This window comes from Centruroides sculpturatus, unplaced genomic scaffold (assembly GCF_000671375.1).
Source record: "Centruroides sculpturatus isolate CEXI.00-Female unplaced genomic scaffold, Cexi_2.0 scaffold1810, whole genome shotgun sequence".
NCBI classification, from domain to species: Eukaryota; Metazoa; Arthropoda; class Arachnida; order Scorpiones; family Buthidae; genus Centruroides; species Centruroides sculpturatus.
Genome location: NW_019386086.1, coordinates 24,221 through 45,426, shown reverse-complemented (window position 1 = coordinate 45,426; position 21,206 = coordinate 24,221). Strand labels below are relative to the sequence as shown.

Sequence of the window (21,206 nt, the reverse complement as noted above, 5' to 3'; positions counted from 1 at the left end):
CCATCTGTTGGACATAAAAGCCTTAACCCTAGATGATATCTTTTAATTTATATGAATGTTTAATGGATAATATACAGCCTATGTCTATCCTGAAGTTCCATTCTAAATATTAGTGAAAGAATTTTTGAAATCAGATGAAAAGTTTCAAAGATTATCCCTACATACAAACTTACAAACATTACCTCTTTATAACATTAGTACAGGTTTACATTGAGTTACGTCATTTTGAGTTACATCATTCTCGATTATACATCATTTGTCAAAAAATATATGGAAAAATAAAAATCAAGTTTAAGTCATTTTATTCAACTTTACGTCCATCCGCCACAAATATTAAAGTCGTAATATCACTAGAAAAGCGTTATAGTACATAAAATCGTATTAAAATATGTACATTTACAGTAAATGTACATTGGTAATATAATCATCATAAATCCTAGAGAACGAAACATGAAAATATATGCGTTTCTGTGTTGTCGTCTTATTCAGCAGTCTTTAAGTGCTCAATGTTGGTGTTTTCCACGATAGTTCCAATATATACCATTTGGTGTCGTCGTCAGTGCCACTCAATATTGGCAAATTTAATATAAATTAGTTTATTTTCTACTGTTGCAAGATAATTTTAATAACTGTATTTGTTATTTAACCTTACAAAATCATCTTATTTTATAATGTCTTAGAGCAAACCACATTCACAAATAGTCTGCAATGTACTGTAAACATCACCAAATTGTAAACATGTACATTTACAAGTATGTACTGTATGTGCATGAATTCATAAATTTAGATTACTTTTTTCTGTACTATATTAAAAACTAAAATTTATTTGTTTGTAAGCTTAAAATATATTCTTATTAACCATATATTAAAAATGCATTTATAAATAAAATACAGAACTGGGAACGGTTATTTGTGGTTTAGCCTAGTGACCAGTAAATTCGACTTACACCGTTTTTCGACTTAAGTCACCTCTCCTGGAACCAATTACCGATGTAAGATGAGGTATACCTGTATAGACTTCTTGCATAAAATGCCTATAAAAGGCAATATATTATTATTTTATATCTATATCTTGTGTATGTGTTTGTGTGCATGTATATGTTACAGTCAAAACCCGTTTTTAGTTAGAACGCGTTTTAACTAGTTGAAACTAGTTTATACTGAATGTCTTTGTCAAAACCCGTTTTGTCTAGTTGAAACTAGTTTATACTGAATGTCTTTGTTAAAACCCGTTTTGTCTAGTTAAAACTAGTTTAAACTCAAATTCATATTTGACTAGCAGTAAATTCTAGTTTTAAGTAGACAGAACGGGTTTTAACAAAGACATCCAGTATAAACTAGTATAAACTAGTTTTAACTAGTTAAAACGCATCCTAACTAAAAACTGGTTTGACTGCAACGCATAGAGTGATTCGGGGTAAGATGGTAAGCGGGGGAAGATGCCTAATTTTTGATATTTTCAAACGGTGACGTCACATATTGTCATGTATTTGTATGATGAATCGTTGGGCCAATATTGAGTGCGGAAAGCTGTAGTTGGCTACCGTTACTTCATTTTCTACATCCGAGAAGAATAAAAGCTAGATAAGAACGAAGTTTTTGTTGTGAAATGTTTCTAGAATAATTTTAAACTAAAAGTTAAAATGGAATTTATTAAAAATTGCTAAAAACAATTAATGTGTGATGTAGTTAAGGTTCTAAAGTTTCCATTGTCAGCTACCGCCGATCCCGATCGGACATGCTGGAGCACGTGACTCTACTAGGCATCTTACCCCAACAAATGGAAAATATGCCACATTTTTCTTGGGGTAACGTGCCTATTTTTTGTTAATTGATTTCCAATATGCCTATTTTTAATAAACTTTTGTTTTCTCGTTTTATTGCAGGATATGCATAGAAATTATATAAGGACTTCTCAAAAAAGTTTTTGGACTGAAAAAAGCTTTCAGCTAGCTATAGAACACGTTAGAACGGGCGGAAACTTAACAATACTTATACTGTGCTGTTATACTTACTATGAAGTACTTTGTACTACATATGCAATAAATTAAATTTGGTTAAGAAATTCAAAAATTAATTTTAAGCAATTATATTTGTTATCTTACCCTAATGGCATTTGGCATCTCACCCAGATACTTGGGGTGAGATGCTTAAAATGCCAGACAGTGAAAAAGTCGTCATTGCAAACACAGTATAGAATTTTTTAAAATAAACTCCAAACTTTTATTTGAAAGACATACTCCAGAATATGATATTTTCATTAGAGGGCTCCTAAACTCAAATTAGCGCTGTAATTTTCCTCATAAGCAAAATGTTAGGCATCTTCCGCCGAATCACTACACACAACTTTATTTCCCCCAAACATATTTATGTAGCTAAAATTAGTTTTAACTAATGTTAAAAATTAAAACTAGTTTTGTCTAAAGTCAAAACATGTACAGCAGTAAATTAACTAGACAAAACCGATTTTGTCTAGTTAAAACTAGAATTTACTGTAGTCAAAAATGAATTTGAGTTTAAACTAGTTTTAACTAGACAAAACGGGGTTTAACAAAGACATTCAGTATAAACTAGTTTCAACTAGACAAAACGGGTTTTAACAAAGACATTCAGTATAAACTAGTTTCAACTAGTTAAAACGCATTCTAACTAAAAACGGGTTTTGACTGTAACATATATATTAAATGCAAAATGTCCTGTTACCGCAAATCAAGACTAACACTTAGCAAAGAAGTGCTATATATAGAGACTAAACTTTGCCTGCATGAAATATAACCAAATCAATCAACACAGACAACAAGTACATTATCCACACTTTCCAAAATATTATGTTTCAATTGATTTGATTTAAATTAATTAATTTTATTTTTAGTTTCAATTCTGGTGTATAGGCCAGTTTTAATTATTTTATTACTGTTAGTTTTAATTAACTGACTACCTGGTATTATTAAATATAAACATAATAATATACAATATGACATTATAAATTTTTGTCATTTAATTTAACTTAAGCATATTTAAACACATGACGATGCCGAAGGGCCCCCCTATACTTCGGCACCACGTGACCAACAGGTTGACATCGCATCGGCGAAGATCGCAATGACAATTTGTGTCCAGACTGACACCACTGTGTCTTCATGGCTAGACACAGAAACCGTTTCGTTCAGGTGTGTGAGTGGTCACGCGTGTGTGTGTGTGAACGGATTCGGGATGGAGGGAGAGACAGTGCACCAGAAGTGACTTACTTAAAGACGGGTTAATGTAACAACTGTTTAATGGGTAACAACAGGCCATACATTTTGATTTTAAATATGCTAGTTTTTTGATACATTTCTACGATTTGATAGATAGTGGCTCTATTTGATATTACATTTTTCCCTGTTTTGTGTGAGAGAGAGAGAGTTTACAGAAGTTTCGTGTAGCAATAAATACCTTGTTTGTTGTCTTGGTGGAGATTCTCGAGCGTTCTTGGAGAAGGAAAGGAAGTTCGGGATGTCAGTTCAGGTATCTAGTAGAGGAAGTATCCATAAGAACGATAGAATGTGCAGTATCCGCAAAGGTGTTAGACAATGGTACGATGTTTTCCGATGATATTTTAGTAGGATATAAAAACGTAGAATAAAATGATATATTCACAGATATCCGAATATTGAGGCACTTAGGACAAGGTACAGGTGACAACTTCTCTTTTCGAAAGACGGGCGGCAACTGCCTCACATTGTTGTTGTTCTGTTCTAATGTTGTACTCGTGAAAGTGAGATATTAGGTCAAAAGGTGATGAGAAAGCGTCGTTATTAGGCCTGAGAACTTAACAAATGTTTAGCTCCCAGGTGTAAAAGTTGACAGTTATTGAACGAAAGTATAGCTACAATGTGAAATGATGAAATGATATAAACACACAAAAAGTCCGAATTCGGATCCTCACACACACATTCTTCAATTCCATTTATCTTCCATGTTTTGAAACTGTGTCGTATCTTTGTTTGTTTTATAAATGCAATGTAGCATAATAACGATCACTTGTCAAAGCTCCAACTTTATGCAAGTTTTTTGCTGACAGCAAAAATCCCAAATAAATAGCTCCTTTGGTTCGTTGCAGCGTTTTAGTAATTTTGTTTCGTTCCATAGAGGCTGGTAGTTATGGTCGAGTACTCTCTTTGCTAATTCCGTGACTGGCCTATTATTTTTGATGTCTTCTTGATGTTCATGGATTCATGAACTTAATTTTCTAGCGGTAGCTCCTATATAATTAATCTCTTCACCAGTTAGTGTGTGCTTTAGCAGGATTTGGTAGATACCGGATTTTTCATTCAACTGGTACTTATCCCTATCGTTACATAGTAGTCTTCTTAGATTTGGTTGCGGTGTAATTGCGAACCAAAGGAGCTATTTATTTGGGAGATACTCTTTATTTCTACTACTATACCATGCAACTCCCCAACTCTCGAGCTCCCACAAATTTGGATAACAGCGTTCAAACAACTCAACCCAAGATAAAAATACTCCTTCGTTGCTTATATACTTATTTTGCATTGGTGCGCATACTTGAACGAACTATGTTCATTAACAGACATTTCTAATGTTAATATTTATTTATCATCATTTCTTCGCACTATGACATAAGAACCTTTAAATAATATTCGAAAACCATAATCAGCCGAACCGTTGGAAATATCGTTCGAAATATTCGATATTGAGAATTTTTCAAAAAACCGTCGGAACATCGTTCGGAAAGCTTGAACTATTGAATTCTATGTACCGCCTGATGATGGTAGTTTTACACTACTGAAAGTGCTAGCGGAAAAACCTCTCTCTAAAAGTTGGAAACATTTCTGGATTGGGAATTCCACTCCTGTAACGCCACTGCACGTAAGTGTTCTAATAATAAGTTATTCTCTATTTAACTTATTGTTGATAAGCAATATTTAGATGAAATTGGTGGCAACACTGGTAGTACTTCCAGTTACAATGCATAGCAGATTTGTTGATGTGGTTGCAAGAGGTTAATCTATTTTCAGTTGTGAAAGATGGTACATCATTTGGATGTAGCATCCAAGTTGGAAATTTGTTTCTTGTCAGCAAAAAGGTGTAACCCCATTGAAATTCAATACTAGTTGAGAGAAGTTTATGGTGAGAAAGCTTTTGCATGACAATGCCACACCTCATTTAGCAGGAATCACAAAAGCTCTACTAGAAAAATTCAAATGGACTGTACAGGAACATTCTCTTCACAGTCTAGATCAGGGGTGTCCAACCTTTTTGTTCCTCTGGGCCAAATTGGAGGAAGTCATGGAGTTTTGGGCCACAAGTATATATAATATATTTGTGACCCAATTCTTTAACATGTCTAGATTATAGTAATAAGTATTAAAACTTTATCATGAGAAAGGATATTTTAAAAAATTACTTCTACAGACACTTTCAATTTTTACTTAGAAATAAATAAATTCATCTATTACAAAAAAAGACAAACAAAAATTTACTTGAAAAACACAAATATTTGTTTTATTTGGGTCTCTAATTAATAAAAAACAACAAAACACTATTTTACAGTGCATTTTTATTCAACTAATATATTTATAAATAATACGTAGTATGCAGCCCAGAAAGTAGCCAATCCGCAAAATGATAATTTTTATGCCAAATTAAAAAAAGAGTAGCCAAATTTGGTGCAAAGTAGCCAAATCTTGTAATGCTGGAAAGAATACTAAATAATGCTGGAGTTGGAACTCAAAGGAGTATAGATCCAAATTTGAGAAAAGGAGAGAAAGAACAAAAGATAAAAAGTAGTGAGGAAGGTTGGAAAATTAAGGGTCAATATTTGCATAACAGAAGGTCTATTTAACCTTTCTCACTACTTTTTTATCTTTTGGCCTTTCTCTCCTTTCCTCAAATTTGGATCTATAATCCTTTGAGTCACAGCTTCAGCTTTATTTAGTATTCCTTTGTCAAGTATTTGAAACTATTTCCTTTTCACTCAAAAATAAAATATGTATAAAAGTTTACGGCTTTGTGAAACTTCTTTTTTGAGTTTATGCTGTTAAAATAAATAAATAAATAAAAAATAAAACAATTTGTCAGTTTTGTTTACATGTTTATTGCGCCACAATGGAACTTGCCTTGGGCCGCATGCAGCCCGTGGATTGGACACCCCTGGTCTAGATCTTGTGCTTCATGATTTCCATGTGTTCAGTCCCAAGAAAAAGGACCATTCAAACTGCCAATTTGAGTCCGATGAAGATATTACAAATGCAATACAAAAATGGCTATCACATGTTGGACGGGAATACTTCCAAGAAGGAATAGATGAACTCATGCCTCACTATGATAAATGTTCAAATAATAATTTTTGACATGTTTCATACGTGTATTTTTGGTATGAGTGCAACTTACCTTTTGATGTGCCTTCATAACACAAATTCAGCATTATTTAATTGAATTGTAGTATGAAGTATTTAAAAAATTATAAATTATTTAAAATAAAAAAAAATTCTTACTTTAACTCCCGGTGTATATGATGCTACGTGATAAGGTGAAGTTCCAGGTGATAAAGTAAATGAAGAAACTTTCTGAGCAAACATTTTCTTAGTTATTTTATCTGAAAAAAAATTTTAAAAAGTATATCAGAAATTAAAAAATATATTTCTAATATTGTATTTAAAACTGAGAAAACTTCAATGTTATAAATAAATTATAGATAACAATAAGAAAAACTTGATTTGACTTCTCCATACCAAATTTATTGTCTTCAAAAAAATGAATTTCGTTGCTTACATTTCTAGCACAAAGTTCTTCGTTATCCGACCATTGAGGTTTCCTAAAATAATTTAATATTTTAAGCTCAATATTATGCAATTATACTGTGTATATAAATACACAATGTTTGGGCTAGAATTATCCATAAGTAATGTTTTCTTATAATGCTATTCTTCCAAACTAAAGCACAGCCAATAGGAAAATCACTCCAACATTTATTAATGTCTGTAGTGTGCACACATCACAAGTAGTTTAACACATGCAAAAATGACAAACAGCTTTGCTTTAGTCAAGATGTAGATATATCAGAAGAAGGGCAGTGCATTTTATTGTTAGCTAAATTTAAATGAGTTTGTGTGTATTTAGTGGTAGCACAAAGAGAACAAAATGTTAATCCTTGCATCCAAATTCATTCTTCAGTAAACTAACATGGCAATTAATGAAGAAACAAATGCATAATCATNTACTAAATAATGCTGGAGTTGGAACTCAAAGGAGTATAGATCCAAATTTGAGAAAAGGAGAGAAAGAACAAAAGATAAAAAGTAGTGAGGAAGGTTGGAAAATTAAGGGTCAATATTTGCATAACAGAAGGTCTATTTAACCTTTCTCACTACTTTTTTATCTTTTGGCCTTTCTCTCCTTTCCTCAAATTTGGATCTATAATCCTTTGAGTCACAGCTTCAGCTTTATTTAGTATTCCTTTGTCAAGTATTTGAAACTATTTCCTTTTCACTCAAAAATAAAATATGTATAAAAGTTTACGGCTTTGTGAAACTTCTTTTTTGAGTTTATGCTGTTAAAATAAATAAATAAATAAAAAATAAAACAATTTGTCAGTTTTGTTTACATGTTTATTGCGCCACAATGGAACTTGCCTTGGGCCGCATGCAGCCCGTGGATTGGACACCCCTGGTCTAGATCTTGTGCTTCATGATTTCCATGTGTTCAGTCCCAAGAAAAAGGACCATTCAAACTGCCAATTTGAGTCCGATGAAGATATTACAAATGCAATACAAAAATGGCTATCACATGTTGGACGGGAATACTTCCAAGAAGGAATAGATGAACTCATGCCTCACTATGATAAATGTTCAAATAATAATTTTTGACATGTTTCATACGTGTATTTTTGGTATGAGTGCAACTTACCTTTTGATGTGCCTATTTCTACGATTTGATAGATAGTGGCTCTATTTGATATTACATTTTTCCCTGTTTTGTGTGAGAGAGAGAGAGTTTACAGAAGTTTCGTGTGGCAATAAATACCTTGTTTGTTGTCTTGGTGGAGATTCTCGAGCGTTCTTGGAGAAGGAAAGGAAGTTCGGGATGTCAGTTCAGGTATCTAGTAGAGGAAGTATCCATAAGAACGATAGAATGTGCAGTATCCGCAAAGGTGTTAGACAATGGTACGATGTTTTCCGATGATATTTTAGTAGGATATAAAAACGTAGAATAAAATGATATATTCACAGATATCCGAATATTGAGGCACTTAGGACAAGGTACAGGTGACAACTTCTCTTTTCGAAAGACGGGCGGCAACTGCCTCACATTGTTGTTGTTCTGTTCTAATGTTGTACTCGTGAAAGTGAGATATTAGGTCAAAAGGTGATGAGAAAGCGTCGTTATTAGGCCTGAGAACTTAACAAATGTTTAGCTCCCAGGTGTAAAAGTTGACAGTTATTGAACGAAAGTATAGCTACAATNGGAAAATTAAGGGTCAATATTTGCATAACAGAAGGTCTATTTAACCTTTCTCACTACTTTTTTATCTTTTGGCCTTTCTCTCCTTTCCTCAAATTTGGATCTATAATCCTTTGAGTCACAGCTTCAGCTTTATTTAGTATTCCTTTGTCAAGTATTTGAAACTATTTCCTTTTCACTCAAAAATAAAATATGTATAAAAGTTTACGGCTTTGTGAAACTTCTTTTTTGAGTTTATGCTGTTAAAATAAATAAATAAATAAAAAATAAAACAATTTGTCAGTTTTGTTTACATGTTTATTGCGCCACAATGGAACTTGCCTTGGGCCGCATGCAGCCCGTGGATTGGACACCCCTGGTCTAGATCTTGTGCTTCATGATTTCCATGTGTTCAGTCCCAAGAAAAAGGACCATTCAAACTGCCAATTTGAGTCCGATGAAGATATTACAAATGCAATACAAAAATGGCTATCACATGTTGGACGGGAATACTTCCAAGAAGGAATAGATGAACTCATGCCTCACTATGATAAATGTTCAAATAATAATTTTTGACATGTTTCATACGTGTATTTTTGGTATGAGTGCAACTTACCTTTTGATGTGCCTTCATAACACAAATTCAGCATTATTTAATTGAATTGTAGTATGAAGTATTTAAAAAATTATAAATTATTTAAAATAAAAAAAAATTCTTACTTTAACTCCCGGTGTATATGATGCTACGTGATAAGGTGAAGTTCCAGGTGATAAAGTAAATGAAGAAACTTTCTGAGCAAACATTTTCTTAGTTATTTTATCTGAAAAAAAATTTTAAAAAGTATATCAGAAATTAAAAAATATATTTCTAATATTGTGTTTAAAACTGAGAAAACTTCAATGTTATAAATAAATTATAGATAACAATAAGAAAAACTTGATTTGACTTCTCCATACCAAATTTATTGTCTTCAAAAAAATGAATTTCGTTGCTTACATTTCTAGCACAAAGTTCTTCGTTATCCGACCATTGAGGTTTCCTAAAATAATTTAATATTTTAAGCTCAATATTATGCAATTATACTGTGTATATAAATACACAATGTTTGGGCTAGAATTATCCATAAGTAATGTTTTCTTATAATGCTATTCTTCCAAACTAAAGCACAGCCAATAGGAAAATCACTCCAACATTTATTAATGTCTGTAGTGTGCACACATCACAAGTAGTTTAACACATGCAAAAATGACAAACAGCTTTGCTTTAGTCAAGATGTAGATATATCAGAAGAAGGGCAGTGCATTTTATTGTTAGCTAAATTTAAATGAGTTTGTGTGTATTTAGTGGTAGCACAAAGAGAACAAAATGTTAATCCTTGCATCCAAATTCATTCTTCAGTAAACTAACATGGCAATTAATGAAGAAACAAATGCATAATCATCACATAATTTACATCAATGGAGAGCACATGAACTAATGTGTATCAATCAAAAATAAAGACATTAATTTTCTCAAAGTAAAAAACCCCATAGTGATGAGATATGATCTCTGGATGTAACTCCATTGGACTTTTTTGCAAGGAGCTTTATTAAAGATTGCATGCACTAGAAAAAGCTAGTGATTTGAATGATTTGAAACAGTGTATCATTGTAGCAGTTGTTCTACCATCATCTTAGATGCTTTAAACTTGGCAAAATCTTGAATATCATTTTGACTTATGTCAAACTACAAAAGACCTATCAAAAGGTGCTCATTTTGGACTTCACTAACCTTCTTAACAACTTGAAATACAAAAAATCATTTTAATAAACATTGTAAATGCTGAGATGTGTGTGTGAATTTTAGATATTTCTAGCTCAGACACATTGTATATATGTAATTAGTATGCATATTAAAGATTTGAAAACATTTTAATTATTCAAAATTCAACACTATATACAATTATTGTACAACAATTTGTAAGCACCACACATTTCACTTTTAAATTCCTTCAATTCTTTTATATCTTAAATACCTTACAACTAGATCACACAAAATCTTGTAAAATGTTACATTATTCAAAATATATAGAATACTACTACTGGGAAAGTTGCAACTTGTCAAAAAAACGACAGGTTAGAGCAAAAAAACTAACAAATTTTTACTACATTTCACTATACCTTTAAAATGCAGTCTACTTTTGTCAGTTCTCTAACGTTTTCGGTCTAATTTATAGACCTTCTTCAGGATTGCTACATTTCACTATACCTTTAAAATGCAGTCTACTTTTGTCAGTTCTCTAACGTTTTCGGTCTAATTTATAGACCTTCTTCAGGATTGATGTAAAATATTTTAAAAATTTGAACTTTCTCAACGGTAATTCGAACCACGCACATTTATAAATACAGAGAAAAGGGGCTTAATATAAATTTTCGAGAGTCAAGTAGAATAGCAACGGCATGGAGAGCGGCGGCATTATAAAGAGCTAATGGACATGCACGATCGAATATCTGAAGATTATAGAATGTGCGTGGTTCGAATTACCGTTGAGAAAGTTCAAATTTTTAAAATATTTTACATCAATCCTGAAGAAGGTCTATAAATTAGACCGAAAACGTTAGAGAACTGACAAAAGTAGACTGCATTTTAAAGGTATAATGAAATGTAGTAATTAATTAATGCAGTTAGAGATTTAGTAACTAACAAATTTTATCACAAATTTTAGTGCACTCATAGATTTCCTCATTCATATTCTTTATGAGTAATTAAAACTGTACTAAGTGAGTGAATCTTGGCATACATCTATGATTCAAAGTACTAAATTCACAAATATTACATATTTAAATTTAAAATACTTACCAATTTGATTGCTTTTTTTGAATAAATGAATGTAATAATTTTTCTTCTTTAACACTCCAAATATCAAGATTCGGGTTTCCATGCGGCAGTTCTTTTGATGCTTGAAAACATTTGTTTAATTAGTTTTTTCAAAAAATCATTTCTATATCCTACATATTATAAATTATAAGAAAAATTTATGTAAATAATTTGAAAATTATAAAAAAAATTTGTATTTTGTTATTCTCTATACTTAAACCAAAAGGAAATCAATACTGAAATTAAGGATAACATTCGACGTTTGCTTAATTTATTCAACCAAACAAATTTATCCGTGATTAAAATCCAATTAATATTAACTGTTTAAGGAGTAAAATACTATATTTCTGTACAAGAACATGCTATTATAATTGAAAATTAATGCCAAATGATCGATGGATTAGATTAGGATAATAAACATTTTTAAATTTAAGACAATTAATTTTTAACTAACATTGTAATACCAAAGCCAACCACTGCTTTGTTATTACAATGAATCAGGTTTTAGTAGAGTTTTGTTTATATATATGCCTTGCCAGAGTATACAAAGGCTGGTTGAGTGCCTTATGAGGGAGTTTACAGCACAAGGGCACTTGATGCGTCCCCAGCCAGCACTGTAGTAACCGACAATAATTATAGCATAATGTTATATATACTGGAAGATGAGATCAATACCCAGACCAATGGTCTGGGTAATGTAATTGGCAATGCATCCACACAATAAATGGGAGTTTTGGGTTCAAGTCCCACTTCAGGCAGATTCTTGATTCTTTTCTTCCAGTAAATCTAAATTATGTAATTAAACTTATAATTATTAAATTTATTAAGAGATGGAGCCTAATGCGTCCCTCTAGTATCAAATTGTTTGGTAATTTATTAATATTATAGCCGTTAATTATCCCAATGGTATATGACAGTGGTTAGCTTTGGTTCTAACATTGTGTTTGAAGATAGTATAAAAAATGTGTCTGGTTCTTTCTATTAATTCTTATAGCAAAATTTTTAAAAAATGTTATGATTTAAAATGACTATTAAAATTTTCTTACCTGTATATGATTCCCATAATGCTATAAAATTTCCTTGTGGAGAAAAATGAATACAAGACGTCCTGGGTTTATTAATGGTAAACTTTATGTTACAGGATGGAATGGATGCAATATATACACTATAAAAAATTTAATTAAAAAAATAAGTTAATATTAATATAAAACTATCAACTTCTAACTTTCATTTAGACATTATTAGCAAGTATGATCTTTGCAAATGTCATTCTTTACAAAAATTGGAATCAAGAATAACTGTTTATACAACTAAAAATGGATTTGCAAATTAGTTATTATTTTGTTTTAATAAAATAACATTTTGACATTTTTATTTTTTATTATTTTAAACTCTTTCTACCCTGTGAACTCTAAGATGGCCTTTTTTTCCATTTGGATTTGACTTGTATCAACAAGTGGTACAAGGGCCAACATGCATCCAATGGGCATTTGTAATTTGCCCATTGGATGCATGTTGGCATCCAATGTTGGATGCATTTGTAATTTGGGTGATGTAATCCCATTCAAACATTGAATTCCATACGAACAAATTTGAAATATGCACTCCAAGCATTCCATTTTTCTGACAGATTTCTTGTAGAAAACCAAAAATGTTTTAAGAGTTTTGCTTCTGTTTTGCTGAGTTGACATTTAGGTTTATTGAGACATCAAGTATAAATATGACCTGAAAATCCAGAAATTTAAAATTTGTGACTGATTCATCTATGCTGAGGCTTTAGTTATGGTTTAATACATATAAAAAGGTTTTAATATGTGTATGTAGACAGGTATTGGCCTAGTGGTTAAGATAGCAACTTACTACTCTGGGGACCCAGATCAGATCTAGACAAGGTTGAAAAATCTCCAGCAATTTCTTGAGCGACAGTCCATTCAGATATGTTAGACCCTGCCCCATTGTTGGCCTAGCCAACCATAATAGACTTACTAAAAAGGCCCTCTTAGTGACCACAAGGCAGAGAGAGTTACTTACATACACACACTTCTTTATGTAATTGAAAACAAAGATAATTATAAATTCAATTTAATCTAATGGATTTCCTGAAAATTGGAGCATGCGAGCTTAAACATACAACATTACAACTAGTGATGGGACGATAACAAAATTTCTCTTGATTCTGATTCTTTTGAATACTTTCTAAAGTTTATTTTAATTTAGAAAAATTAACAATTTACATTGTGAGCACAATACATTCATTAATTAATAAACATCAAGCTTAAGAACGGAAAACGATTTGGAAATCCAGAATCGATCTTTCAAAAGAAACCTGAAAATTCTCCATTTATATGTGGATACGATTGCTTTTATTGTGTACTACAAATAAATTTGTAATCTAATCTTATTTCTGATAAAGTTATTATTGCAACACTACTCCCAAACAAACTACAGCTAATTTCTTTTTACTCAACAAACTATACCATCATATCACGCAGGGTCACCATCTTCAGAAACTGCTTCATTGGCCATGACTGGGGGGAAGGGGAAAGTAAATGACAACATGCACTTTTTTCATGATTTTTGCAATGGAGAATGTCTTGTAAATGATTTAACTCCATCATATTTAATACTAAATGAAGTTTGGAAAATGATATAGTGAGCTGAACAAATATCGTTGTCACAAGATGATAGATTTTTTAATTCATTTAACCATGAATATCTAAACTGACTCATCTTAAAAAGTCAAATTTTAAAACTCAAAATGGCATTAAACTTAGCACGAATAAGTATTTTTACTCAGAAATATGCAGACTGCATTTGAAAATTTAACATACTACAGCATCGTCTGCGAATCCTCACAAAAACTTTTATAATTATAATGAGAAATTCAGTTTTATCATTATAAGTAAATATACTAAATATTAAAAATAATTTTAAAAAAGTTTTTCCATAAATCATCATCTATAATATACAAATTCAACCAAAGTAATTATGTAATCTTTAGGTCTTAATTTTTAATATTCTTCAGACTTGATCAGTTAAGAGTTTACTGAAAGCTCTACAATTTCAAATATTTCAAACTTAAAATAAAATGAATTAAAAGTAAATTTTTAAGTCCTTTTATGAAGTGCATTAGTTGTAAGCTCTTTCATCCCCATAACAGCATGGAAAACAATTTATTTAAACTATGTCTACATCATGTTATGCATACTGTGCATCCAATAAAATTAACATTCCTTTTACTTTAAAACTTATGTTCTAATTTTGATCTTGATTCAAATTTAAGTTAAAACCTGATGACAATCATTTAAGACAGTTGAAAACGTTTTTGCTGTATGTATGTATGTTTCATTTTTAGAATGCAAGAGCCTACTCACATTCTACAGAGATGTCAGATACCAGCAAGGAACTAGAGCATCTGAAACAAGTTGCATTCAAACATGGGTACAGCCGCTAATTTATCAACAATCTAGCGTCCAAACATCTGGTTCTATCATCTAACACCAATAACAACATACAAAACAGAAGTTAATTGGGTGGTCCTAAACTACAAACCATCTCTTCATCATATATACAGAAGGATTGCAAAAGATTTAAAGGATACAAAAGGAAACCCAACGCATTCCACCTTCTGTCTAATGCAAAAGATGGCACCAAGGATGCAAGCTCCTGGGATTTACCACATCTTACTACAGGATGATAGGTTCGACAGAATACTATCGTACATAGCAGTGTTTCTCAACCTCTAACGAACATCGCCCCCTTCAATAAAACCGTTACATAGTATCGCCCCCTTCACTACAAAATTCCGATGCCGAGGGACAAGGTTAACGCCAAATTTGTACTGCATTGAATAGACTAGTGACTAGTATAATGTTATTTGTTTAATTATTGTACGATATAACAAATAAAATATCTAATTATTCTTAATATAATGTTTTACTATATCACCCAGAAAATTGTTTTTCGCCCCCCAAAATATAAATTGTTGCTAATCGCCCCCTGAATATGGAAAAATGCCCACATGGGGCGATATCGCCCCCATTGAGAAACACTGGTATATAGGATCCATGTACAGATCACTGTAAGCCAGGCTAAAAGATAACAAATATGACATACAAAAAGAAAACATTAATACAGTTCTGGCACGTTATGCCAGAGATTTCCTCGTTAGGACCAAGCTATGCTAATACACAAGGTCTTCAACCAGCAAAATATTATAATATTAGAAGTGGTAGAGATCTACAAGGCAGACAGGAGTGGAGTCTGCATCAACACAGATGCCATTCATGTACCAAATGCATAGAAATACTATTTAGACTTATAAAATATATGTCATAAATGAAACATCACAGCCTTTATTTGAACTTATTTGAAACTTTTAAAATTAGAAGGCAGCTACATTCTATTTATAAAACAGTTTTTCTGTTTTACATTTCCTAAAGAGGGCCAATAAAATAGTGGCCTAAAACTTTTGAACACTGAAGTTAAGCATTTCTTTGCTGGAAATTTTGCATTTAAGTGTGATTCTCTACTCTACATGTACAGTTCCAGTTTTCTGGTAAAGTTGTTGTCTAATGTTTCATTTTATTTTTTCATAAAAATTAATGAGCTATCGAAACCACAACAAATTCCAAAATTACAGTTAAATTATATATAGTCTTACAATATTTATTCATTATAAATAAATAAAATTAATGAAAATTCTTACACTCTTCCATCATTCCAGGCAAGGAATTTTCCATCTCCGCTAAATGCCATTGTCCGACATTTAGTAGCACATCTAAAATATAAAATTTTTTTTAGTAAATTGGATCAACGATGACAAAATTATGTAGATTTAAATATAAACAAAGACCTATATCTTTATTGTAATCTTTTATAAAGAAAGCTATTTATTTGGTATCATTATCATTGTCAATATGATATAAATGTAGCTTTGATAAGGCATTTAGAATAAAATATAAAAAATAAAAATATGGAAAAAGTACAATGATGATAATATCAATGTTCATATAATATGATATTAAAAAAATTTGCCCATAACAATGGCAAAACTGAATAAAATAAACCATTAACTGATTTTGTGACTTATTTTTAAATAAAAACTTTTCATACAAAAACCAGATAAGTTATTTAGGTTTTGTTAAATTTAAATATTTTATTTCATAATAAAATGCCTGTTTGTATTAAAGATGTTAGTATAATACACAAACACACTTAACACTGCAGTATTAATGTACTTAGTTTGCCAAGTTTCTTTATCTTTTTGAATAAAAATAATTTAAGATGACAGTTAAAAATGCTTTTTTCAATATGGTTGTGTATAAGTATTATATATAACTTTTAGACTTTTTACATATACCAAGTAATTATTATTAAAACATCCTCTGTTCAACACTGTCTACAGATATATTATATTTAATAGTCCAAATGTATGGAAAAATCTGGTATGGTGCCATTTTAAAACATGCAAAAAAAAATTTTTTTTGTAAAAAAAATCAGTATCAAAATGAACCACTAAGGCACTTTTGGTACTCCAAGCAACAAACCTTTTATTTGCACAAGACATTCATGCTATACAAAGACTGTTGTGATGCAGGAAATACTGCTTAACGTATTCCCTATTCTAGAAGTGTAAAACCCAAAGGTATTGTTCAATGGCCAACTGTATTTGATCCTCTGTGATACTTCTCGCATACAATGTGATTCTCTCTCTCTAGGCTGCCAAATTTGCAACATTTCCTTGATAAACTACACTTCTTAATTGTCCAAAAAACTACAGTGGTAAGTTTTGGTATTGTATGTGTAAGTTTTGGTACAGTGGTAAGTTTGGTATAATTTTTTTACAGATATGTCTTCCATGTATCCTGAAATATCACCGTACCAAATTTGGTTGCATTTTGTCTGCTAAATATCTCTCTAGATGGTTGAATAGGGATGCTTTAATTATAGTGTCAAAGTCAAAATGTTCTTGAATTCTTAGAAGCAAAATTTTAACTTCTAAGATCCCAAAACCTTTTCAGTTTAGTTCATTTTTAATGTGTGTTAAAATAATTTTGATGTACAAAAATACATATTTATAAGATATACAAATTACTTTTTAAACTCTTCAACTTCACAGTATTTTGGTGCGCCGTAACGAAGGAAGATACCATCAGTAGTATTCCATCCTGAAAAATAATTATAAAGGATGAAATCTAAAATGCCAGAAAAAAAAAGTAAACTTGACAAGTAGAGAAATATTTTAATGCTTTATTTAAGTAATTTAAATTCATTAAATAAAAAGTTTTAGGATACAGAATAATAATTATAATTACTTTTATATACATCCAAGAAATTAATGTAACCAAAATCTGTTTAGAAGCCAGATGCCAAGTAGCTAAGGCAGCAGTGTATGTACACACACTGGGAGAATCTTCATTGAATCTGGATGGGTTGAAAAAACCCCAAGAAATTTTTAGAGGTGGCCTGTCCAGACATGTCAGACCCCATCCCTCATTTATCTGCCCCACTGTGGGCCTGGCTAAACTCATAATGGGCTTGCTAAAAAGGCCCTCTTATTGCTCACAGGACAAAAAGGGTTAAAAAAAAAAAGAAACTGTTATTACAAAATAGTTTAGTAATCAAATTGTAAGTGATACTGCATACTGTAATTATCCAGATACAGTATAAGGTGTATTTTTTTTTTTTTTACCAATTTTGGCCAAACTGTAAAAATTTTTTCCAGTTTTTACTTTTCCACAGAGAGAGAGTATAGCAATTGGTCAAAAAATGACTGGAAAATTTTTATATATTTGGATCAGGACTTGTGATGTTGAGAAAGGCAAAGAAATTTGGAGGTTTTTCTAATATGTATTGATGGATGTTTGTGTGCACGTGGACTAATAAACTAATGCATTGCCAAGATCAACGAAAACATTGCTATGGCTCTGATCACATAATATAAGAATTCTGTATTAAAATGACTATATTGAAATTAAAGATGAGAAACAGCAGCTGATACAGCAAATTTTAACTGCTAATGCCAATAATCAAAATTAGATTTTCTTTGTTAAATGCTTTATTTATAGAAAAGATACAACAATGAAAATTGAAAAGTGAAGGGAATCACTTATTCAACATTTTCTTTCTATTTTTTTTTTCTTTTCTTTATTCCATTTACTTTGACATAATTTTTCAATTCATTTTTCTGAACTGTACAATAAATTCCTTACACTTTATTTTTTCTAAATGTGTTTACTTCCACCCATTACAAGGCAGAATTACACTGAATATCAAGATTCTTTTTTCATTTCAAAGTGCGTTTATGGAATTATATGCAATGATGCAAAATTGAACCATTGGCACCTACCCAAAGACATAAGTAATTAGTTCGGTTTTCAAACTTTCATATTTTATTAATTTTAATTAAATTAAGAACTTTTGTTTTATATTATAATGCAGAATTGAACATTTTAGTTAGGTTTCTTTTATTCTAAAATAACTTTATAATAGGGTACACATGCTCAGAATATAATTAGATTAAAAAAATAAATAGCATTGACTTAAAAAAAATGCAAATATATTTATTTGGCATAAAATATATTTTATAGAAGCAAATAAAATAAAAAAAAGCTTACAAAATAATAAATAATAGTCCTAGAAACTAAATAAAAATCTTTATATATGCATTCAAATGTAATAAATGAAAAACTACTACTTATACTATAATTAAATGTTTCACTGGAAAACTAAGAAACAAAATATAATTTTGAAAATGTTTATTTCAAATTGTCTGACAGTATTTACATTATTTAATAAAATACAAAAATATAGAAAATATCGTATGTCTTCAGATATCCGTCTTCACAATCATCAACAACAATCAATCTTCATCTACAGAGATGGCCTTTTAATCAGTGTCTTTTTATTGGAAGTTGTCTCAGTAGATGAAGATTGTTGCTGGTGATTGTGAAGATGGATATCCAAAGACATTTCGTATTTTCTACTTTTTTTTATATTTTATTAAAACTGAAAACTTTCCTCATACTTTTAGGTAGTAATAAATAACATCCAAAAAATAACACATGCCATTTACCAAAAAATCCCAGCATATGGGTGACGCAAAAGGACGTCAAGTATTAGCAAATGTTTTAAATTATCCATCTTTAACTCTTCTTCAAATGCTAGCATTATTACATTAATAATGGGAGAGAAAATTCACACAAAAAAGCGTTATCTTTAGTTTTCTGTATGTTTTATTATCTTACGAGTGCCTTTGACGTAGTAAAAGGAGTCATCCTCAGGTAGAATTGGAATCGTACTGATTTCGAACAAAATTTTAAATTGAAACGAGAATGGTATTAGCCGTTTAGAACTTTATAACACTTAGAACAAGAAACTTTTTGAAAGTTTAAATTTTAAAAAACACGTAACAACGAGGCGCATGTGCCTTAATATATAGACTAGGCGGAAGATTTAGGAGCAGAGCTAATATTGATGTTTTAATTGCTTGTATAGATTAATCCATACTTTAGGCAAATCCAGGGTGGGGGAATTGCAAGGTGACAGCAACTCAGTGATAAGAGCCTCCCAAACGTACACTAGGCCCCCTTCATCACAGCGCCTGAGCATCACCATGTGGTCCCAAAGCAGTGTGTGTTGATGTTGCAATACCATCCTGGTGTCACACCTTCCCACCGCAACAGAATGTTGGTGCTCAGAGATGTAACTACAGAGCATTCTAGTGTATGCCCTATATAATGGGTATGTTCCAATTCTAACTGAGGATGACGCTTTTTACTGCGTCGAAAGTGCTCATAAGACAAACAAAAGATAATGCCTTTTTGTGTGAATTTTCTCTCCAATCAGTAAAATTTTTGGCATGATGTCCACCTTACATGTAAGTTATCTTACACTAATATAATGGTATCGACTTATGAAAAATTTTAAAAAGGGATGCTTTAAACATAATAAGAAAAATAACAAGTTAATTTATATGGTCTTTCTTATTTTGATTGCTTCAGCAATTTCACATACAAGATGATTCAAAATTTCTATTATGCCTCCAATTTCAAAATTTCAATGCATGATTTCTAATCTTTATATTCATGACTCTGTCATCAATTGAATAAAGTTCCAGTATACTGAAGTTACATTACTAGCTACTGTTTTGTCCAGTATGTGGATGGTCTCTTCAATCCTTCAGAATAAGCTAATAATGATCAGATGTCAAGACAGTAAAGGCAGTCTGCCACTCTTAAAACCAAATCGAATCCTCAAATTCTTGTTGATAATTTCATTGATATATCAGGCCCATTCCTCATCATTCAGTTGTCAAATTACGGATCTGGGGCTGTATTCTGGTTACTGATCTCTTTTCTCTTCTTTCAGAGAAGAAATTCATCTCTCAGAAACAAAGGTATTCTGGTAATTGGTAACAATCTTGTCTTTGTTGGTGAGGTCATGATTCTATTAGGTTGATTATATATGTTTGGGTTAACTGTGTGCACAACACTTGAAAATGCAGAGTACAAAATTGTAGATCACTTAGTTGAAAGCACAAAATTCAAATAAAACACAATTTTGACAAAAATATGTTTTTGTTTTATAATTTTTTTACAGATTATAATGTCAAAATAACTCGAGTAACATTGTCTCTTAAAAAATAGAAATTTTAATAACCTAAGTTAGTTAGAAAAGCATGCATACTTTGTTAAGAAGAAATTTGATGATAATACATTGAAAAATATTTAGACAGATGACTGTAAATAATAGATAAGATTAATAGCATATTCAATGCTTCAGTAATTGACAAAGACTCATTAACTTATTCTGTGTTATTCCCGATTTATATCGAGCTGAACAATAAAGTTCCAGACTGATAGACCTGATACCTCATTTCTGCTTGGAAACATTTTTTTAA

General features: G+C 31.0%; 1 protein-coding gene across 1 annotated transcript in view; it reads right to left on the bottom strand.

Annotated features, from left to right (window-relative positions):
• Window positions 1–21,206, bottom strand: part of LOC111613505 (eukaryotic translation initiation factor 2A-like) — a 45,214-nt gene that overhangs the window by 19,311 nt on the left and 4,697 nt on the right. The window contains exons 2-7 of the mRNA XM_023354853.1: window positions 17,400–17,472; window positions 16,011–16,082; window positions 12,349–12,467; window positions 11,285–11,384; window positions 9,403–9,485; window positions 9,166–9,266 (exon numbers count right to left, since the gene is read on the bottom strand). Coding sequence (XP_023210621.1) covers window positions 9,166–9,266; window positions 9,403–9,485; window positions 11,285–11,384; window positions 12,349–12,467; window positions 16,011–16,082; window positions 17,400–17,472 — 548 coding nt within the window. The remainder of the gene's footprint in view (window positions 1–9,165; window positions 9,267–9,402; window positions 9,486–11,284; window positions 11,385–12,348; window positions 12,468–16,010; window positions 16,083–17,399; window positions 17,473–21,206) is intronic.